The following is a 17,711-nucleotide window of genomic DNA, read 5'->3' as shown; positions in this document are numbered from 1 at the left end:
GCCTATTACGCTAATAGGCGTACTAGAGTCGACACTCCGACAAGGACTGAAGTATCAGCCTTCAACTTCGTTTGAAACATCAACTCCAAGAGCAATAAACCCTCAAATATGAAATAGGACAAATCTTACTTACCCGCGAATTGTAGTTTGTCAAAAGCTCATAAACTTAAACGCAAACACTTGATATTTCAATATATAAGGTAAACTTAATTTCAATAACTTATGGGGGTTTATAATGATACAACATTGAAAATCTCTTCAAGGAAACATTGAAACCACAAATTCCCAAAGTACTTTGGACAATCTCTGGCATATAACTCGAGTTAAACCACGTCTATGTAGAAAAGATTTTGGTTTAGGTGGTAAGCTCCATGATGGCAGAGACAATATCTCCATCTGCAGCCTTGAGAGCCTTCACAGCCCTTGGCTTAGACACTCCTGCTTGGGTCATCACCAACTCAATGTCCTTTGGCTCAACACCTTCGTCATCAACCTCCTCATCATCTTGAACCACTGCAGCGCTTGAGGACTCACCCTTTGAAATGACGTTGCTGAGATCTGGAGCCTTAAATTGCTCTGCCGCCTGCGACTGGAGTTGAGAGCTCAAATCCTCGATCTTGGCCTCTCCAAAGATCACATATGTGTCTGATGCAGGGCTCTTGAACACATCAGGTTTTGATATGACAAACAAGATCTGTGTTCAAAAGCAATGTAGATCAATTCATCTGAATGTGTGAGTGAGTAAGCGGAATAAAGATTGACTGAAGGTCCAAGAGAAAACACCAACATTCTTGCTCTTCTTGACGGTGACTCGGCTAACACCAGTGATGGGTTTCATTCCGAGCTTCAGCATAGCTTTGCGACTCTTCTTCTCGCTTCTGCTTTGTTTTGACTTACCTCCTGCCTCTCCATCTGCTCCTGTTTTATCAATCACAGCTTAATAATTAATCAACAAAAAAAAACAAAAAAGATCATAACGTTTAGTTCCAGAAACATGACAGCCAACACGAGTCACTGCAAAGATTCTATGAAAACAAAGAACCCCATTCTATAGATGGATTCATCTTAACAAAGTTTGAACGCTAAAATTACCCGATAATTATCATTCCTACAAATTTAACTAAAAGAGATAATAGGACGTAAGCTGTTGTGATCTATACCAACATCCAGTAAATTTGATAAATGAAATGTACAAAGCTTAAAGTGAAACAAAAACAAGAAGACATACCCTCAGCCTCGTCATCATCCTTATCATCGTCATCGGAGTCATCGTCTTCGTTATCATCATCGTCCTCAACTTCAGGCTTATCGAGCTACAACAAATTAGAAGACATAAGCTATGTCAATAAATAATTGAAGAAATGGGAGAAAAATAAATATAAATTCAGATCCAAAGTCTTATAAGCCCTCAAATATTAGCATAAAGAAAAGAAATAAATCACAAACTGACCAAGAACATATCAAGAATCAGAATTCAGTTAAACAATTCACAGACAGTCGTAAGACAAACAAGAACAAATAAACCGAGATTAATGGATAGGTAAGAATAGAAATATCAATTACATCGATCTTTTGTTCCTCCAATTTGGCGGCGAGGATCTCTTTCTCTTCGGTAGTCATGATGTTTGTGTTATTATTGAAAGTGAAGTGAGAGATTCGTGATTCGTGATCCGTGCGGAAACTCTAAAACCCTAGAAACGTAATTTGTGTTAGGGTGGAGAAGACGACTGGGAGTAGTGTTGTTAGTTAATTATTGCAAAAGGAAAATAAAAAAGGCCCAAAAACTTACTGTATGAATGTGGTGATATTATTACACACCTTGTCCGTTGGGCTTGCCAGTTGAAAAGGTTTTGTCGGACTATTCCAAAAACAGCAAAAAGACAAATGTATGAGGAAGGAAACTCAAAATCGCCGTCTGTGGGGATCGAACCCACGGCCACGTGGTTAAAAGCCACGCGCTCTACCACTGAGCTAAGACGGCTTACGTTTATGTTATCTCTAATAATATATATATTTTAAAAATAGGCATTGAAGTTTAATAATTTCCACGTCAGGGAGCTCCATATGTGTCTTCTTCTTCTTCTTCTTTCGCTCACCGGGGCTCTAGGTGGCCGAATCAGTCGATGACTGACGACGACGGCGACCAATTCAACACTGTAGGAAGAGGAAGCATGCCGTTCGTTTCGAGGATACGTAGGCAGACTGATTACAATACATATCCATCTTCGATCCCCATTGTTATTGATAATGGCGCCTCTTACTTCCGTATCGGGTACTTTTTTCCATAAACCCTAAAATTCTCATCGCTAACTCAGTTTTTACTTCAGATTCTAGTGGTTTAGTAATTCTCTTCCTCCCAATTGGTACATACAGTTCATGTTAATTTTTTTTTTGAAATTCTCTTTAGGTGGGCCGGAGAAACTGAGCCTCGTGTTGTTTTCCGCAATATCGTGCACAGACCACGCCACAAAGCTACAGGTCTTTATTCATGTCTACTTTCCCACATTTTCTGTATTTCGTGCTTGTTTGCCTCTTGATTGCTTCAATTACTGGATTGCTGCTCGAGTTACCAACGAGTCTAAAGATATGTCTTAAAGTACTAGAGCTGAGCTGCGTGAGATTTTGGCTGTGATTGAGTGATATATATATGAATATGCCTTATCTTATTTAGCTTAAAATTTGCTCTGCTTCTAGATTCTTATCTAGGTGTTTATCTTCATGTCATGTAATGCTGTAATGATTTGGTATTTTCTCTAGCACAGGTGAAACGGTTACTATTGTTGGCGACATGGATCCTGCAATGATGAAGTACTTTGATTGCACTCGCTCAGGACCACGTTCACCTTTTGATAGCAATGTGGTTTTTCAGTTTGAGACCATGGAATATGTAAGGATTCTATACCTCTTTTATTCAATAACGAATTGTAAGGTCTTCTGTTTCAGGACTTTCTTGCTCTGATCGTTTCTTTTTGTGAGCTTCTGCTCTTTACCATTTTTGGATTTGGGTTGGCTTGTGTTACTGTTTATCTCGTATTCCAACTTCTTTGATGTTTATGCTCATTAAATAATGCAATCACTGAAGAAACCATGGCACTTGTCTAATTGATTCTTCTGCTTTTTAGATTCTTGACTTTGCCTTTGATCGTTTGGGTGCTAATGGATCAGGGGTATGTCCGTGATCTTTTTTTTCATCTTGCTTTTGAGTTTTATCGTACTTCTTGTAAGAAATTTGTCTCTTCACTTAACGTCATTTGATGGCAGTACAGATTGATCACCCGATCCTAATCACTGAATGTGCATGCAACCCAGTTCAATCTCGAAGCAAAATGGCAGAATTGCTATTTGAGACTTATGGAGTGCCTGCAGTTGGTATGAATCTGAGTTATTTATTTGGTTTTTCAATTTGATTGTCTTCTTGAACTAAATGTTTGATGGTAATTGTGGAACCTTTTGTGTATTGCTTTCATTAATTCATTAACCCTCATGTTGTCACAGCATTTGGAGTGGATGCTGCTTTCAGCTACAAGTACAATCAACTACATGGAATTTGTAAAAAAGATGGAATTGTTCTCTGTCCTGGATACAATACAACGCACGCTATTCCAGTATGTATATATGACTACTGTGAATGCAAGCTGGTGTCAAACCTGTTTATTTTCTGTCTTGAAACAATTGCTTCCCTGATATCACTTAGTCATTAGTCTGATAATGCTTGTATGTCTTATTGATCTGGTACATGATTTCATTGGTTATCAGTTTGTCGATGGAGAACCTATTTATAAAGGATCCTGCCGAACAAACATTGGTGGCTATCATGTCACTGATTATTTAAAGCAGCTTTTGTCACTGAAGTACCCTTTTCATTCGTAAGTGCTTCCACTGATTGGCTCTATCTTACAATGCAATTACTCACATTTCAAAATTTGATATGTTTTTCTCGCCATGTTCAACTTCACAAAAGGTCTAGGTTTACATGGGAGAAGGCTGAAGATTTGAAATTGGAACACTGTTATATCGCACTGGACTATGCTTCTGAAGTTCGGTTATTCCAGGTAAGTTAATTTATTCATTTCTTTCGTTTCCTTTTTTTAGGCAGTCTGTGACTCTAATAAACTCAATGTATATGATCATGTTGACCAGGAAGGAACAAAAGAAGCTGAAGAGAAAACAAGGTATTGGCAGCTTCCATGGATACCTCCTCCCACCGAAGTTCCTCCATCAGAAGAAGAGATTGCAAGGAAGGCAGCTATTAGAGAAAAACAAGGTCAAAGGCTGCGAGAAATGGCTGAAGCAAAGAGATTGTCTAAGATAAATGAAATGGATAGTGAACTGAGTAGCTTGCGGTTCCTTGTGAAACAACTTGACCAGGTTGAAGAGGATGATATTCCAACCTTTTTGTCAGACACCGGTTATGCGTCCAGACGAGAGCTAGAATCTACGATTTTGAAAGTGACACAGTCGCTTAGAAAAGCAAGGGGTGAGCCGAAGAATGAACCAGCTGAGAGTGAAGAGAACAATGATTCTCTTAATAATGAAAAATATCCTCTTATGAATGTCCCCGATGATATGCTTACTCCCGAGCAGGTTTGTTTCCAGAATTGTGAGAAATCCTTAACTTATGCGAGAGTCGGGTTAATTTTCATGATTTTTCATTTTCTGTTTGCAGCTTAAGGACAAGAAGAGGCAAATGTTTCTTAAAACCACAACAGAGGGCCGGCTACGAGCTAGACAGAAGCGTAATGAGGAGGAACTCGAAAAAGAGAGAAGAAATCAAGTAGAGGAGGAAAGACGTCGGTATGTATACCAATTCATTAGTCAATGTTAGAACGGAAAAAAAGGAGCCTAAATAATTCTTTTGTTTTTTATCTGTCGTCTGGTTGTAGTGAGAACCCAGAATTTTACTTAGAGGAGATGCGAGCTCAGTACAAGGAAGTGTTAGAGAGAGTTGGGCAGAAGAAACTTCTGAAAACAAATGGGTCCAGTAACGGGAATAATAAGTCTGGAGGTGTTGGACGAGGCGAGCGACTAAGTGCTGCACAGAGGGAGAGAATGCGTCTGCTGACAACAGCAGCCTTTGATAGAGGGAAAGGCGAGGATACATTTGGTTCTAGAGATGAAGATTGGCAGCTCTACAAGCTTATGAGCAAGGATAATGACGATGATGATGAACAAGCTGATTCAGATGAGGCTGAGTTGGCTCGTATAACATCTAGACTTCAGGAAATTGATCCAACATTTGTGCAGAAAGTAGAGGGTGAGAGTCTGACATCAGGGGATGTGCCACGGGTACGCCAATTAACAGAGGAAGATTACAAGATAGTGATTGGTATTGAAAGATTCCGATGTCCTGAGATCCTGTTTCATCCAAACCTTATTGGCGTTGACCAAGTAGGCTTAGATGAGATGGTCGGTGCATCGATCAGAAGGCTACCACACGAGGAGACAGAGTTAGAGAAAAGGTTAACGAGTTCGATACTGATGACAGGCGGATGTAGCCTTCTTCCGGGGATGAAAGAGCGGTTGGAATGCGGGGTAAGGATGATAAGACCGTGCGGATCGCCCATAGACGTTGTTCGAGCTATGGATCCAGTGCTGGATGCATGGCGTGGAGCATCTGCGTTTGCTGCAGATTTGAACTTCTTGAAAAGCGCCTTTACTAAGATGGATTACGACGAGAAAGGTGAAGATTGGCTTCGAAAATATCAAATTCGATACAATAAGTTGTGATTCCTCCCTTTTGCTATAGGATTTGATTAATTGTGGATTTTTCATATATGATTAAGCTTAAGCTCTCTGTTTGCCTATGTTTTAGATTTGTTTGGACAATACCAAAAATTTTATAAATCATAGAAAGAAAAAAAGAACTTTATCATATTTCCATAGAGTAAAGCCCAACACAAAATAGCCCAATTTGACCACTGGTGAGTAAGTCGTCTGCGAGACAGAGAGCAGTGAGGAACCAACCCTAGCATTTCGAATCTCGAGCTGAGTTTCTTGTGGATCGGAATCATCAGTAGCTCCGTATAGAGCGATGTCTAGCCTGAGAAGAGCCCTGCTCGTTGCAGGGAAGACGAGGATCAACCTCGAGAACTGCCATTTCATCACGGGAATCAACTACAACGGACTGAGCGTGAAGCAATTACAAGAGCTCCGTGGGATCCTCCGTGAAAACACAAACACGAAGCTCCTCGTGGCCAAGAACACCTTGGTGTACAAAGCCTTAGAAGGAACCAAATGGGAATCTCTGAAGCCATGTATGAAGGGTATGAACGCTTGGCTCTTCGTTCAGTCTGAAGATATCCCTGCTGCGTTGAAGACCTTCATCAATTTCCAGAAAGAGAAGAAGCTCTTCGATAACAACTTAGGCGGTGCCGTTTTCGAGGAGAAATTGTACGCTCCCCAAGATTACAAGGTCATTGAGACTATGCCATCTCGCTCCGATGTTTATGGTATGATGCTCAGTTCTTTGCATTGGCCGGCTTTAGATCTCGTCAATACGCTGCAGGAACCTACACCAACGGCGACAGAGAATGAGACTGTTGCTTAGAGGAACTTTCCCAGTTTCTTAGATCGAAAAATTGCTTCAGCTGTCAGTCTATTTTGTGTTTGTGCTTCCAGATTAAACATAATATTATTGGAATTCTCACTACCAATTTGTTGCGGATTACTCCATTTTGATTTTGAGCTTCGATTTCAGAATCAGTGTTTCTGGTTTTTTTGTTGGAGTGCATTGAGCTTTGCTTATCATATTCTGTTGTCTTCTAAGAAGAATAATGGTGAAATAACATCACTTGTTTGTGGACTTGAAATTCTCTTTTGCAGCTTCCCTTATGACTGATACTGTTTAATTCAACAAGATTCAGATAATTATTTCTTAAACCAATGACCTCAAAATGTATTGGGCCATAGGCCCCCTTAGCCAATATTAGTTTTGTCGGTCTTGTATAGCTACACTAGGTTAATCGCATATATTGTATATAAGGCACTGCCTCTGTTACGTATCAACATAAGAAATTATCTTCTGCAACTTCTGCAGCTTCTATTGTTTCTTGTCATGGTATCAGAGCCACAAAACCTAACTACTAAAAGGTTTTTGTGATCTATTCTGTGATCTCTCCTTCCGCTACAAGAGATTACGTTTTCTTTTTTTTCTCTTCTTCCTCTTCTTCTTTTTATTTCTCCTTACACCCTATTTTTTTTCAACGATGAGTACTGAATCTGCTCTTGCACATGCTGTGGCTACAGCTCGTATTGAAAGCCGTCGCACTATATCACCATATGACCTAAGCTCTGGAGATAATCCCGGTACTTTGATTTCTAAACCTTTACTGCGTGGACCTAACTACGACGAATGGTCTACAAATTTGTGTCTAGCTTTGAAAGCTAGAAAGAAGTTTGGCTTCGCCGATGGCTCTATTCCTCAACCAGAAGATACTCATTCAGATTATGAAGACTGGATTGCAAACAACGCTCTCGGGGTTTCGTGGATGAAGCTAACAATCGATGACTCTATCTCCACCTCAACGTCTCATCTTGCTGATTCTCATGAGCTTTGGACACATCTTCAGAAACGATTTGGTACTAAAAATGGCCAACGTATTCAACGTCTCAAAACGGAATTAGCAACTTGTCGTCAAAAAGGTTTAGCCATTGAAACATACTATGGCAAACTTTCTCAGTTGTGGAGAAGCTTAGCTGATTACCAACAAGCTAAGACTATGGAGGAAGTTCGTAAGGAACGAGAAGAAGACAAACTACACCAATTTCTCATGGGCTTGGATGAGTCTGTTTACGGTTCTGTCAAGTCAGCTCTTCTCTCACGAGTTCCTCTTCCCACGCTTGAGGAAGCCTACAACACTCTAACTCAAGACGAAGAATCAAAATCTCTAAGCCGTATGAATGAAGAACGACACGATGGTGTTAGTTTTGCAGTTCAAACTTCTGCTCCAGCTCGAAACTTCACCACTACCACGAGTTCCACTGATACTCGCGTGTGCTCCCACTGTGGCCGTAACGGTCATCTCGCTGAAAATTGCTTTAAACTTATTGGTTATCCACCATGGCTCGAAGAGAAGCTCCGCGCTAAAAACACTACATCGTCTTCGCGTGGTTCTTCTTCCTCTAATGGCACCGGACGTGGCTCGTTTTCATCCTCCGTGACTAAACCCAAACCGAATATGGGTCGTGGTTCTGCAATTAATCATGTTGCTGCAGGTTTTCAGACCACTTTGGCTCCACATTCTCAGTCCAATTCTACTTTGACAGAAGATGATCGTGTTGGGCTCAGCGGTCTCGATGATGTTCAATGGAAAATGTTGGTTCAAATACTTGAAGAACGCAAGCTTGCATCTCGTGATCAACATCCTGGTAAGTTTTTTTGTGAATCTTGGATTATTGATTCTGGAGCTACAAACCATATGACTGGAACACTTTCATTTCTCCGTGATGTGTGTGATATGCCTCCGGTTCTTATTAAACTTCCTGATGGGCGATTTACAACTACTACAAAACAGGGACGAGTCCACTTAGGCTCTTCTTTGGCTCTTAAAGAAGTATATTTTGTTAATGGTCTTCATTGTCACTTAATCTCTGTTTCACAGCTGACTAGGGATCGTCACTGCATTTTTCAGATCACTGATAAGCTGTGTATAATTCAGGACCGCATCACTCTGACGCTGATTGGCGCTAGTATGCAGCAGCAAGGTCTGTATTTTTTTCGTGGAGTTGAAACAGTAGCAGCGATGACAACTTCAGGACTCACTACTTCTCAATTGTGGCATCGTCGTCTCGGCCATCCTTCTTCTAAAGCTTTAAAGTTGTTATCGTTATCTGGTTTTACTAGTAATGATTTAGATTCAAAGACTTGTGATATTTGTATTCAAGCAAAACACACACGGGATTCCTTCCCGTTGAGCAGTAATAAGACAAGCTTTGCATTTGAATTGGTTCATTGCGATCTTTGGGGTCCTTATCGGACCACTTCCATCTGTGGTTCTCGCTATTTTCTTACACTTGTTGATGATTACTCAAGAGCAGTCTGGATATATCTCTTACCTTCTAAACAAGAAGCCCCCAAGCATCTTAAAAACTTCATTATGCTTGTGGAGCGACAATACAATACCAAAATCAAGACAATCCGAAGTGATAATGGTTCTGAGTTTGTTTGTTTAGCAGAATTTTTTGCTCAGCAAGGTATTATACATGAGACTTCCTGTGTAGGAACTCCTCAACAAAATGGTCGGGTTGAGCGCAAACACCGACACATTCTTAATGTTGCTCGTGCACTTCGTTTTCAAGCTGGTCTTCCTATTGCATTCTGGAGTTATTGTGCTCTTGCTGCTGCTTATCTTATCAACCGAACACCAACTCCACTTTTGCAAGGAAAGACTCCTTTTGAGCTTATTTATGGACGTCCACCTCCTCTTAATCACATTCGTATCTTTGGTTGCATTTGTTATGTTCATAACCAAAAGCACGGTGGTGACAAGTTTGCACGTCGCAGCAACAAATCCATATTTCTTGGGTATCCGTTCGCAAAGAAAGGGTGGCGCGTCTACAACATAGAAACTGGAGCAGTATCGGTTTCTCGGGATGTTATCTTTTGTGAAACTGAATTTCATTTCCCAGCTACTCCTGTTGAGTCATCGTCGCTCTCCTCTCCTGTTTTGATTAGCTCCTCTTCAGTTGAGGATTTTTCTACGGCTCAACCAACAACGGTCTCTCCTTGTACTACTACGGAGATTCTGTCTACTGATCCAATAGTTCTTGCTACTGATAATATCGTTCCTGCACCTACTTCTGAAATTGCATCAGTTGCTGAACCTTTGAGTTCTTCGTCTACTATGGCCTCACCTCTTTCATCACCTTCTCATTCAGATGATGAACATTTGGGCTCTCCCACTTCTACGGTCTCACCTTCCTGGTCACCCTCTACTTCCGATGATGTGTCTTCATCTGATCTCGGTTCTCCAGAAGAAAGGGAGTTACCTAGACGTAGTCAACGCCCAAAACGTCCACCGGTAAAGCTCGCTGATTATGTTGCTACTCTTCTTCATCAACCCTATCCATGTGCGACACCGTATCCGTTGGATAACTACATATCTAGTACACGGTTTTCCCCCAATTTTCAAGCTTATCTTCTTGCTATTACTTCGGGTATTGAACCTCGCAGCTATGATGATGCTATTCTTGATGAACATTGGCGTAATGCTGTTTCGGATGAGATTGCTTCTCTTGAAAATCTTGGTACTTGGACAGTTGACGATTTGCCTCCTGGAAAGAAAGCTCTTGGTTGTAAGTGGGTTTTCCGACTGAAATACAACTCCGACGGTTCGCTCGAACGTCATAAAGCACGGTTGGTGGTTCTCGGAAATAATCAAACTGAGGGCGAGGATTATACCGAAACTTTTGCTCCCGTTGCAAAGATGGTGACAGTTCGTGCATTTCTTCAACAGGTTGCCTCACTCGATTGGGAAGTCCATCAAATGGATGTTCATAATGCCTTCCTTCACGGTGATCTTGATGAGGAAGTCTACATAAAGTTTCCTCCGGGTTTTCGTACTAAAGATACTACTAAAGTTTGTCGTCTTCGAAAATCTCTTTATGGTTTAAAGCAAGCTCCACGATGTTGGTTTTCTAAGCTTACTTCGGCTCTCACGGACTATGGTTTTGTTCAAGACATCTCTGACTACTCCTTATTTGTCTTTCACCAGCAAGATATTCGGATTCACGTTCTTGTTTATGTGGATGACTTAATCATCACCGGAACCTCTGTTGATGTCATTGCTCGTTTTAAGGATTATTTGAGCTCATGTTTTCACATGAAAGATCTTGGTGTGTTACGTTATTTTTTGGGTATTGAGGTTGCTCGGAGTCCGGCTGGTATATACTTATGTCAACGTAAGTATTCACTTGATATCATTGCTGAAACAGGTTTACTTGGTGTTCAACCGGTATCATTCCCACTTGAACAAAATCACAAACTCGCTCTCGCTAAGGGTGATACCATTCCTGATCCACTCCAATACCGACGTCTCGTTGGCAGACTTATCTATCTCCTTACTACACGTCCTGAATTATCCTATGTTATTCACATACTTTCTCAGTTTATGAAGGAGCCTAAACCTACTCATTGGGAGGCTGCTCTCCGTGTTGTTCGATATCTGAAATCGAGCCCAGGTCAAGGTATTCTCCTTCGTGCTAATACTCCTTTGGTTCTCACGGCTTGGTGTGACTCGGATTTTGGCTCGTGTCCGCTTACTAGTCGCTCCCTCACTGGTTGGTTTATTCAATTGGGTGGTTCTCCGGTGTCATGGAAAACACAAAAACATAATGTTGTATCTCGCTCTTCAGCTGAAGCGGAGTACCGTGCTATGGCGGATACTGTTAGTGAACTTTTGTGGTTACGGCAACTGCTTCCTGCATTGGGTATTCCGTGTGACTATCCGATCATGGTTCATTCCGATAGTCTTTCGGCTATCAATCTTGCAGCTAACCCCGTTTATCATGCTCGCACAAAGCATGTCGGTCGTGACTGTCACTTCATTCGTGACGAGATTATAAAAGGTGTCATAGCTACAAAACACGTTGATACGAAGTTCCAACTTGCAGATATTCTTACTAAAGCCTTAGGAGGACGAGAGTTTTCTGCTTTTCTTCTCAAGCTTGGTGTTTGTAATCTCCACACTCCAGCTTGCGGGGGGGGTATTGGGCCATAGGCCCCCTTAGCCAATATTAGTTTTGTCGGTCTTGTATAGCTACACTAGGTTAATCGCATATATTGTATATAAGGCACTGCCTCTGTTACGTATCAACATAAGAAATTATCTTCTGCAACTTCTGCAGCTTCTATTGTTTCTTGTCAAAATGTGTTGGTTTTTTGGATATCTGGACAAATTCTACTACCATACCTTCACTTTTACAGTTGGTGTATTGAGTCACTTCCATGGTTTTTTCTACAAGTTCGCATTAGCTATTAGCCCTTCTAATCCCAAAATTGCAAGCCTTATATCAACTATGTGGTTTTTGGATCATTTATGCCTGAAGAACCAGTCAGAGCTGTGCAGCTGAAGTGATGGAACATAAATAAAAATGATTCCCCAACAAAAGAACGAACCTCTCTTGCAACTACACCCCCTTCTCAACACTTGCATCAATGGTTTCAATTCTCATCTTTTTCTGAAGACAACCCTGCACTGTCTTTTGGAACAAATTGAGTTGAGCCGTGTGAACCTTTAAAATTGAGTAATTGACAATAGTGTTTGCCATTTGATGGTCAGGCTTTATACACTATATCGTCTAGCTCTTCACCAAATACAATATATGTACATGTTTTTTCATTTATAAATCTTAGATTGCGAAAATGGGATCCACTTCCGAGTTAGAGAAATCTGAATGATGCCATGAGTTGGAACCGCTCCTGCGCGCACTCTTCACCTTTTTCCTCATTGACCTTGTCCTCTTTGACTTCACCACGTAATAAGTCATAGTTCCAAGAACACCAGCCATTATCACTCCCCCAACCACCGTCACTAGCTCAGCCGCCCACTTGTTCTTACGTCCAACCACTATGTATGATGATGCAAGAAATGCCACAGATGTACACATCGATGCCAACCACATGAGTTTGTTGATCACTTCCACAACCCTCTTCTCAGCTTTTGTCTCTCCTCTCACCAATGTGATCTGCACCACCACAACTGCCAGAGAAGTAAACAACGCGATTGCGTTGAAGATGAAGAAGATCTTGAATGATGCTCGGCCCACCACCACTGCTGATCCGTCATTGTTGTCTCCTCCCGGCACTGTGAATATAGCAGCAAAAGCTACAGTTGCAAACAATACAGCCACAACAGTAACCGAATTGGTTGCATTGTTGATCCCTTCTCTGTGGAGTTTCCTGAGTTCTTTGGAAATGTTGTGCACATTTTTGTTAGTCCTTTTCGTCTGTTCCAGCTGGATATGTACATCGTTCTTGATTTGGGTGACAGTACTTCTCAGCTCATCCCTTGGCTGGTTTAGCTCATTCGCCCTAAGAGCCCCGCTACGAGCAAGACACTCTTTTATGTATGAAGATTCTTCTGAGAGTGGAAGCCCTTCTGCTATGTCAAGCGCTGTCTTGTGTTCCCGGGTTAAAGCATTGGCGTTGGTATCAGGGAGTGACAGCAATAGTTCTACAATCTGCAAGGATATGCCAAAATGTGAACATCCAATAAAAAAATCTCAAAATGAATCAAACCCTCGGGCCTTGCATACCTCTGCTCGTTTTTTCCTGGTGGCAACATGTAAAGCTGTGTTACAAGACTTGTCTGGTTGCATAACAATAGCAGGATCTGCATCGAGCAGCAGTTTCACCACTTCGGAGCTCTGCCCTTTAACAGCCATGTGAAGTGCAGTTTGTCCTTTCTTGTCAACCCGCCTTGCTAAATGAGGATCCTTGGAGAGAAGAGCTTTTATGACCTCCACATGACCTTGTCTTGCAGCGAGATGCAAGGCATTTTTATGGTTAGACCGAGAAATCTCTAGCAAATTCCCAGCTTTGGATAAGAGCTGGTTCACAACTTCTGTATGGCCTCTCATAGCTGCAGACACAAGCGGAGTTGCATTCGATGGGCCAAATGTATGACTAAGCGTGGAATCATGATCTAGCAAGACCTCAACAATAGCTGCAAGAAAAAATAACCATTTGTATTTACATACTGTAGTTTACCTAAAGAAGAAACAGCTAATGAAACTTCATTCTATCAGAAGTCAATCCAAGAGTTTTGCGAGCATTACCATGATGACCTTGTATGGCAGCAATATGAAGTGGATCATATCCAGAACGGTTCTTCTTAGCAATACTCTCTCTACTCGAATACTTCAACAGCTCTTTGACGACATCGAGATGCCCTTTATCCGCAGCAGTGAAGAGGGCAGTCTCTCCTAACTCATTCACCTCATTCACAATCGATGCTCGGATCTCAGCAACTTCAGCATCAAATTCTTCCCCACTCAGAATCCCTTCCATCTGAGAGTTGATATCCTTGAGAATCTGCTGCACAGCAGCCAAATCACCCCGTTGAGCCGCTAAGTGCAGCTCGGTGTCGTTGTGGCGGCCAGTGACTTGCTTAACATACTTTTTCTTGCCAGCTTGATCCATTCTCTTGCCTGAATTAGACAAAACCAAAGCTGGTGCAGTAGCAGTGGCAGAGGGTGAAGGCGTTGGTGAAGGATCTATCATAGGATTTAGATTCTCACTGGACTGTAAAATCATTCCCCCTTTCTCCATATCTCTTTCTCCTGAAAATTTCAACATGAACAAAAAAAAAACTCAAACTTCAACTAACATGGAAGGTCAATTCAACTACCCAGATCTGGAATATATATATTAACACACATCTATCTGAAACTGGGGCAGACTCTAAACTGAAAATTACAATTATTCCGTCAATCAAGTTTATATCATTTTGAGATAATATTACAAAATTCATGTGAAGCATATGGGTGGTTCGGTATTACACAGACAAGACGAGGGACCATGAAGATCACATGTCCGAAACGGTTGAAGATTCTTTCCGACAATTATACAATACAATTACTCAGCTAAGAGAATATATATATGCTACTGCCTAAAAAAAACTGACTAAGAAATTGTTTTCAGCCTAACAAATATGAGTATACAACTTAAATCTCACAAAAATTGGATCAAAAGTTGTAGATCGTATGGACAAGACTGAAAAGTCAAGCTATGTTTTCGTGTGTGTATAATATAAGTAAAGTAAAATTAGAACTATCGGTTACCATCTACAAAGGATGAGGCAGCCATGATGGAGTGAAGCTCGAAGCTGTTAGGGAGAGAAAGGTGTTTGCTACTTGCTGGTTGAGATGTAATTTGGGGAAGGACTAAAAGGAGAGAGAAGCGAAATGGGAAAGTGAGAAGAAGGTTAGATTAGAAAAAAGGAGACTCATCTTCGTGTGGTCAATCGCATGACTAAAATATGTATCTTTAAAAATTCTTTATGTTCTCCTTTTCTTACTTTTTTTTTTGTTTTCTTGATTTACAGAAACCAATCATCTTACTCTATCTAAATTATTGAACAGCCCTCTATAAAATTATGGTTTCGCAAAGTTTCCTCAAGTTCTCTTTTTTAACACGAGATTTGTTAGGAACATGAGAAGGTGTCACAAGACTTACCACCACAACTTTTGTAGGCAACCAAGGTTATGTATCTTACTTTTTGTCCACAAAAACAAAAGAGCGGGTGGGAACCTTAAAGATGAACGGGTCAGTCAGGTCCTTCTTCATTCAGTGATGTTGGGAAGCAGTTGTGGAGCTCAGGAGGTGTAGTTGAAGGCAACATATGTGGCGCTTCTCTTTACAGCTAAATGGAGCATTGTTTTGCCTCTGCAACCAACAGAGGGATCCTAAACATGTACAAGAAATTTGAGTTCGTGGGGGAAGCAAGAGAAAGCCATCAAAGACGATGAAAGTTCAACCGTGATGCTCATACATGCTCATATATATTAGTCTTTTACAATGAACAAAAACACCGTGAAGCTTCTCTATGTACCGTCCTCTTCTCAAACTGGCTGCTACTATATTGCTGCTTGGACTTCATCTCTGGAAGTGGCTTCATGGCTATAGGAAAACTTGATCTCTGATTTAAATCCACAATTACTACATGAGCCTCTACAAGTTAAATCAACAAATCTCTTATTTATAGAACAACTGGAAAAGTTACATAATCCACAGAAAACAAATAAATAAACAAGGCAATATTTCCAGCATCCTAGTTTTCGTCAACTAAAATGAGACTAAACTTGAAAGTACAAGAGTCACCACCAAGCACTTTTTATGTACAGAAAAAGGTGATCATCCAACCATCACGGTCAGAATTCAGAATCACAACCAATAGAGTAAATCACATACAAGCTACCAACTCGTCCGCCAGGCAACCATCTTCTAGAGCAACATGTTTCAGATCAATGATGAATTGATCCCGAAGAAACCCAAAACTGAAAGTTCCATTTTCATACAACCAGACCCGCCCTTCACCTCTGAGAAAACCACCACCATTGCCTGCTTCTCCTGGCAACACCAGATCGTAACTAGAGTTCATGTACAACATGCCAGAGACAACATTTTCATGAACTTGGGCGAGAGGACTGATATGAATTCGACTATTCAACAGCAGCTCTTCTTCAGCTGAAAAGGGAGATCTGATGACCACGTGATTGGGTGTCCAGAACACAGGAGGAGTTTGCCGTGATAAGGACAAATCCTCTACTTTTCTGCATATAATGCCTCCAACGTCATCGTATTTGACCAGATATAACTCCATGTTCCTTCCCTCACAAAATCCCTGCCGAGTTCAAGAATCATTTACAATGAGCAGCTGAATTGTGGTTCCAACGGAGATAAAATCTACTTAACAACACAATTTACACAACCATCATCATCACAAAGGAGAGAAACAATGAAAGATTGTTCTTTTCAATCATAGCCTTTTGCTACAAAGTAAAAGCCAAAACTTTACATTCCCTTTACCTTAAATCAGCCTTTTCTCAATCTCAAAACATTATCAATGATATTATGATAAGCTGAAATCAATGTTAAGGAGATGAAGTTAAGACCTTCCATAAGCCTTGTAATGGCTTAGTAGGCGTGGGTGAGCAATCAGCAACTTTGATAAAGTGTTCTGGTTCCCACTTAGTCCTCGACGCTTGCCTCTCCTTCTCCTTCCTCCTCTGTCTCCTTCTGTCACCGCCTGGGCTCGTCTTATTCGCTAATTGAGTGTACATTTCCGAAAAATCGGGCGATGAGACCAAATCATCACTCTCGTCCCCTGAGCTCTTCTGCTCTTCTCTAGGATTGTTAGTAACATATCGATTCTCCTCCACCATGATATGACCATTCCCCATGAAATTCACATCCACCGGGACGAGATTTGCACTCGAAGAAGCTTCGAATTCTTTAAAATCATCCCCAGATCTAAGATTATCACCGCCACCGAGATCCAAGAAGTTCTGAGATCGTCCCTCCGACGAAATCCCCATCAAGAGAAATGGCGTCTTCTTAACCTGATAAGTATCATCTCCGGAGGCTAAAACTCTAGATCCCAATACAAACGACGGACCCCAATCGAAGAAAACAAGAGGCGGCGACGAAGCGGCGGGATTTGCTCTGCCGCAGAGACGCCAGAATCCAATTAGATTCTCAAATCCCTTGAGAGTCTTGTAAAGGAGTCTATACGCGACTTTACCGTTTCCCCATTTCTGGATCTTCGTCTTCTTCCCCCATCTGCGATCGCACATAGCGTGCCAGATTTTGCCGTCTTCCTGACACAGCGAGGCGAAGCGTTTCGATGTGCAGGCGAAGCTGGAGATCTCTGCCGGTGTGAGGAAAGACAAGATTCGGAGCTGGAGATCCTCGGGAATTTCGCAAAATGGAAGTGCAAATGTAGCCATATTTTTTTCCTCAGACGAAACGAAACTGTTGTCGGAAAATTATCAGAGACTTTGGTTTTGGTAGATTAACAAGACAAAACACAACTCTCTTCATGTAGTTTGGTTCTTTCTAATCAATCGCATATTCGAATCTGTGTTCCAGTTTTTCCCATTATTTACAAAATTAAACTCCAACTTTATATATTTATTGAAATAGCCCTCTATGGAATTATGGTTTCACAAAATTCCCGATCTCTCGCTGACGCTGGCCTATATTATCGGGA

The 17,711-nt window shown here is 41.2% G+C and overlaps 6 protein-coding genes and 1 non-coding gene across 7 annotated transcripts; 3 read left to right on the top strand and 4 right to left on the bottom strand.

The window, feature by feature from the left end:
- Positions 1–186: 186 nt before the first annotated feature.
- On the bottom strand, positions 187–1,726 carry LOC17892053 (nascent polypeptide-associated complex subunit alpha-like protein 1). The gene is made up of 4 exons (XM_006298518.2): positions 1,564–1,726; positions 1,229–1,313; positions 788–918; positions 187–694 (listed from the first exon to the last, which is right to left on the bottom strand). Exons 1-4 carry the CDS (start codon positions 1,618–1,620, stop codon positions 356–358), a joined length of 612 nt encoding a protein of 203 aa, XP_006298580.1. The 5' UTR covers positions 1,621–1,726; the 3' UTR covers positions 187–355.
- A 183-nt stretch (positions 1,727–1,909) lies between these two features.
- Positions 1,910–1,981, bottom strand: TRNAK-UUU. The gene has a single exon. It is a non-coding gene; the product is annotated as a tRNA-Lys (tRNA).
- A 105-nt stretch (positions 1,982–2,086) lies between these two features.
- Positions 2,087–5,804, top strand: LOC17891213 (actin-related protein 5). Its single transcript, XM_006296979.2, has 11 exons — positions 2,087–2,272; positions 2,408–2,478; positions 2,763–2,887; positions 3,123–3,167; positions 3,267–3,369; positions 3,496–3,605; positions 3,757–3,866; positions 3,962–4,052; positions 4,141–4,584; positions 4,667–4,794; positions 4,884–5,804. Exons 1-11 carry the CDS (start codon positions 2,124–2,126, stop codon positions 5,725–5,727), a joined length of 2,220 nt encoding a protein of 739 aa, XP_006297041.2. The 5' UTR covers positions 2,087–2,123; the 3' UTR covers positions 5,728–5,804.
- A 136-nt stretch (positions 5,805–5,940) lies between these two features.
- Positions 5,941–6,802, top strand: LOC17890758 (50S ribosomal protein L10, chloroplastic). The gene has a single exon (XM_006299145.2). The coding sequence runs from the start codon at positions 6,032–6,034 to the stop codon at positions 6,545–6,547; it is 516 nt and encodes a 171-aa protein (XP_006299207.1). The 5' UTR covers positions 5,941–6,031; the 3' UTR covers positions 6,548–6,802.
- A 403-nt stretch (positions 6,803–7,205) lies between these two features.
- On the top strand, positions 7,206–8,908 carry LOC111831695. Its single transcript, XM_023786845.1, has 2 exons — positions 7,206–8,367; positions 8,658–8,908. The coding sequence occupies exons 1-2, from the start codon at positions 7,206–7,208 to the stop codon at positions 8,687–8,689; spliced, it is 1,194 nt and encodes a 397-aa protein (XP_023642613.1). The 3' UTR covers positions 8,690–8,908.
- Positions 8,909–12,216: 3,308 nt separating this feature from the next.
- On the bottom strand, positions 12,217–15,007 carry LOC17892151 (ankyrin repeat-containing protein ITN1). The gene is made up of 4 exons (XM_006297222.2): positions 14,782–15,007; positions 13,777–14,280; positions 13,255–13,664; positions 12,217–13,179 (listed from the first exon to the last, which is right to left on the bottom strand). The coding sequence occupies exons 1-4, from the start codon at positions 14,804–14,806 to the stop codon at positions 12,349–12,351; spliced, it is 1,770 nt and encodes a 589-aa protein (XP_006297284.1). The 5' UTR covers positions 14,807–15,007; the 3' UTR covers positions 12,217–12,348.
- A 668-nt stretch (positions 15,008–15,675) lies between these two features.
- Positions 15,676–17,536, bottom strand: LOC17893657 (F-box protein At3g12350). The gene is made up of 2 exons (XM_006297679.2): positions 16,615–17,536; positions 15,676–16,343 (listed from the first exon to the last, which is right to left on the bottom strand). The coding sequence occupies exons 1-2, from the start codon at positions 17,446–17,448 to the stop codon at positions 15,903–15,905; spliced, it is 1,275 nt and encodes a 424-aa protein (XP_006297741.1). The 5' UTR covers positions 17,449–17,536; the 3' UTR covers positions 15,676–15,902.
- Positions 17,537–17,711: the final 175 nt, after the last annotated feature.

This window comes from Capsella rubella, unplaced genomic scaffold, assembly GCF_000375325.1.
Source record: "Capsella rubella cultivar Monte Gargano unplaced genomic scaffold, Caprub1_0 scaffold_3, whole genome shotgun sequence".
Classification (NCBI taxonomy): domain Eukaryota; kingdom Viridiplantae; phylum Streptophyta; class Magnoliopsida; order Brassicales; family Brassicaceae; genus Capsella; species Capsella rubella.
This window is presented reverse-complemented; position numbering and strand designations above follow the sequence as displayed.

Excerpts from the sequence above, each read along its gene's own strand:
- LOC17892053 (XM_006298518.2), bottom strand. The coding sequence starts at position 1,620 with ATGACTACCGAAGAGAAAGAGATCCTCGCCGCCAAATTGGAGGAACAA. Across the intron at positions 1,314-1,563 it reads TGGAGGAACAAAAGATCGAT|CTCGATAAGCCTGAAGTTGA; the intron begins GTAATTGATATT and ends AATTTGTTGTAG. Across the intron at positions 919-1,228 it reads GGATGATGACGAGGCTGAGG|GAGCAGATGGAGAGGCAGGA; the intron begins GTATGTCTTCTT and ends TTGATAAAACAG.
- LOC17891213 (XM_006296979.2), top strand. The coding sequence starts at position 2,124 with ATGACTGACGACGACGGCGACCAATTCAACACTGTAGGAAGAGGAAGC. Across the intron at positions 2,888-3,122 it reads AGTTTGAGACCATGGAATAT|ATTCTTGACTTTGCCTTTGA; the intron begins GTAAGGATTCTA and ends TCTGCTTTTTAG. Across the intron at positions 3,370-3,495 it reads TTATGGAGTGCCTGCAGTTG|CATTTGGAGTGGATGCTGCT; the intron begins GTATGAATCTGA and ends ATGTTGTCACAG.
- LOC17890758 (XM_006299145.2), top strand. The coding sequence starts at position 6,032 with ATGTCTAGCCTGAGAAGAGCCCTGCTCGTTGCAGGGAAGACGAGGATC.
- LOC111831695 (XM_023786845.1), top strand. The coding sequence starts at position 7,206 with ATGAGTACTGAATCTGCTCTTGCACATGCTGTGGCTACAGCTCGTATT. Across the intron at positions 8,368-8,657 it reads ATCTCGTGATCAACATCCTG|GACCGCATCACTCTGACGCT; the intron begins GTAAGTTTTTTT and ends TGTATAATTCAG.
- LOC17892151 (XM_006297222.2), bottom strand. The coding sequence starts at position 14,806 with ATGGCTGCCTCATCCTTTGTAGATG. Across the intron at positions 13,665-13,776 it reads TGCCATACAAGGTCATCATG|CTATTGTTGAGGTCTTGCTA; the intron begins GTAATGCTCGCA and ends TTTTTCTTGCAG. Across the intron at positions 13,180-13,254 it reads CCAGGAAAAAACGAGCAGAG|ATTGTAGAACTATTGCTGTC; the intron begins GTATGCAAGGCC and ends ATATCCTTGCAG.
- LOC17893657 (XM_006297679.2), bottom strand. The coding sequence starts at position 17,448 with ATGGCTACATTTGCACTTCCATTTTGCGAAATTCCCGAGGATCTCCAG. Across the intron at positions 16,344-16,614 it reads CATTACAAGGCTTATGGAAG|GGATTTTGTGAGGGAAGGAA; the intron begins GTCTTAACTTCA and ends TGAACTCGGCAG.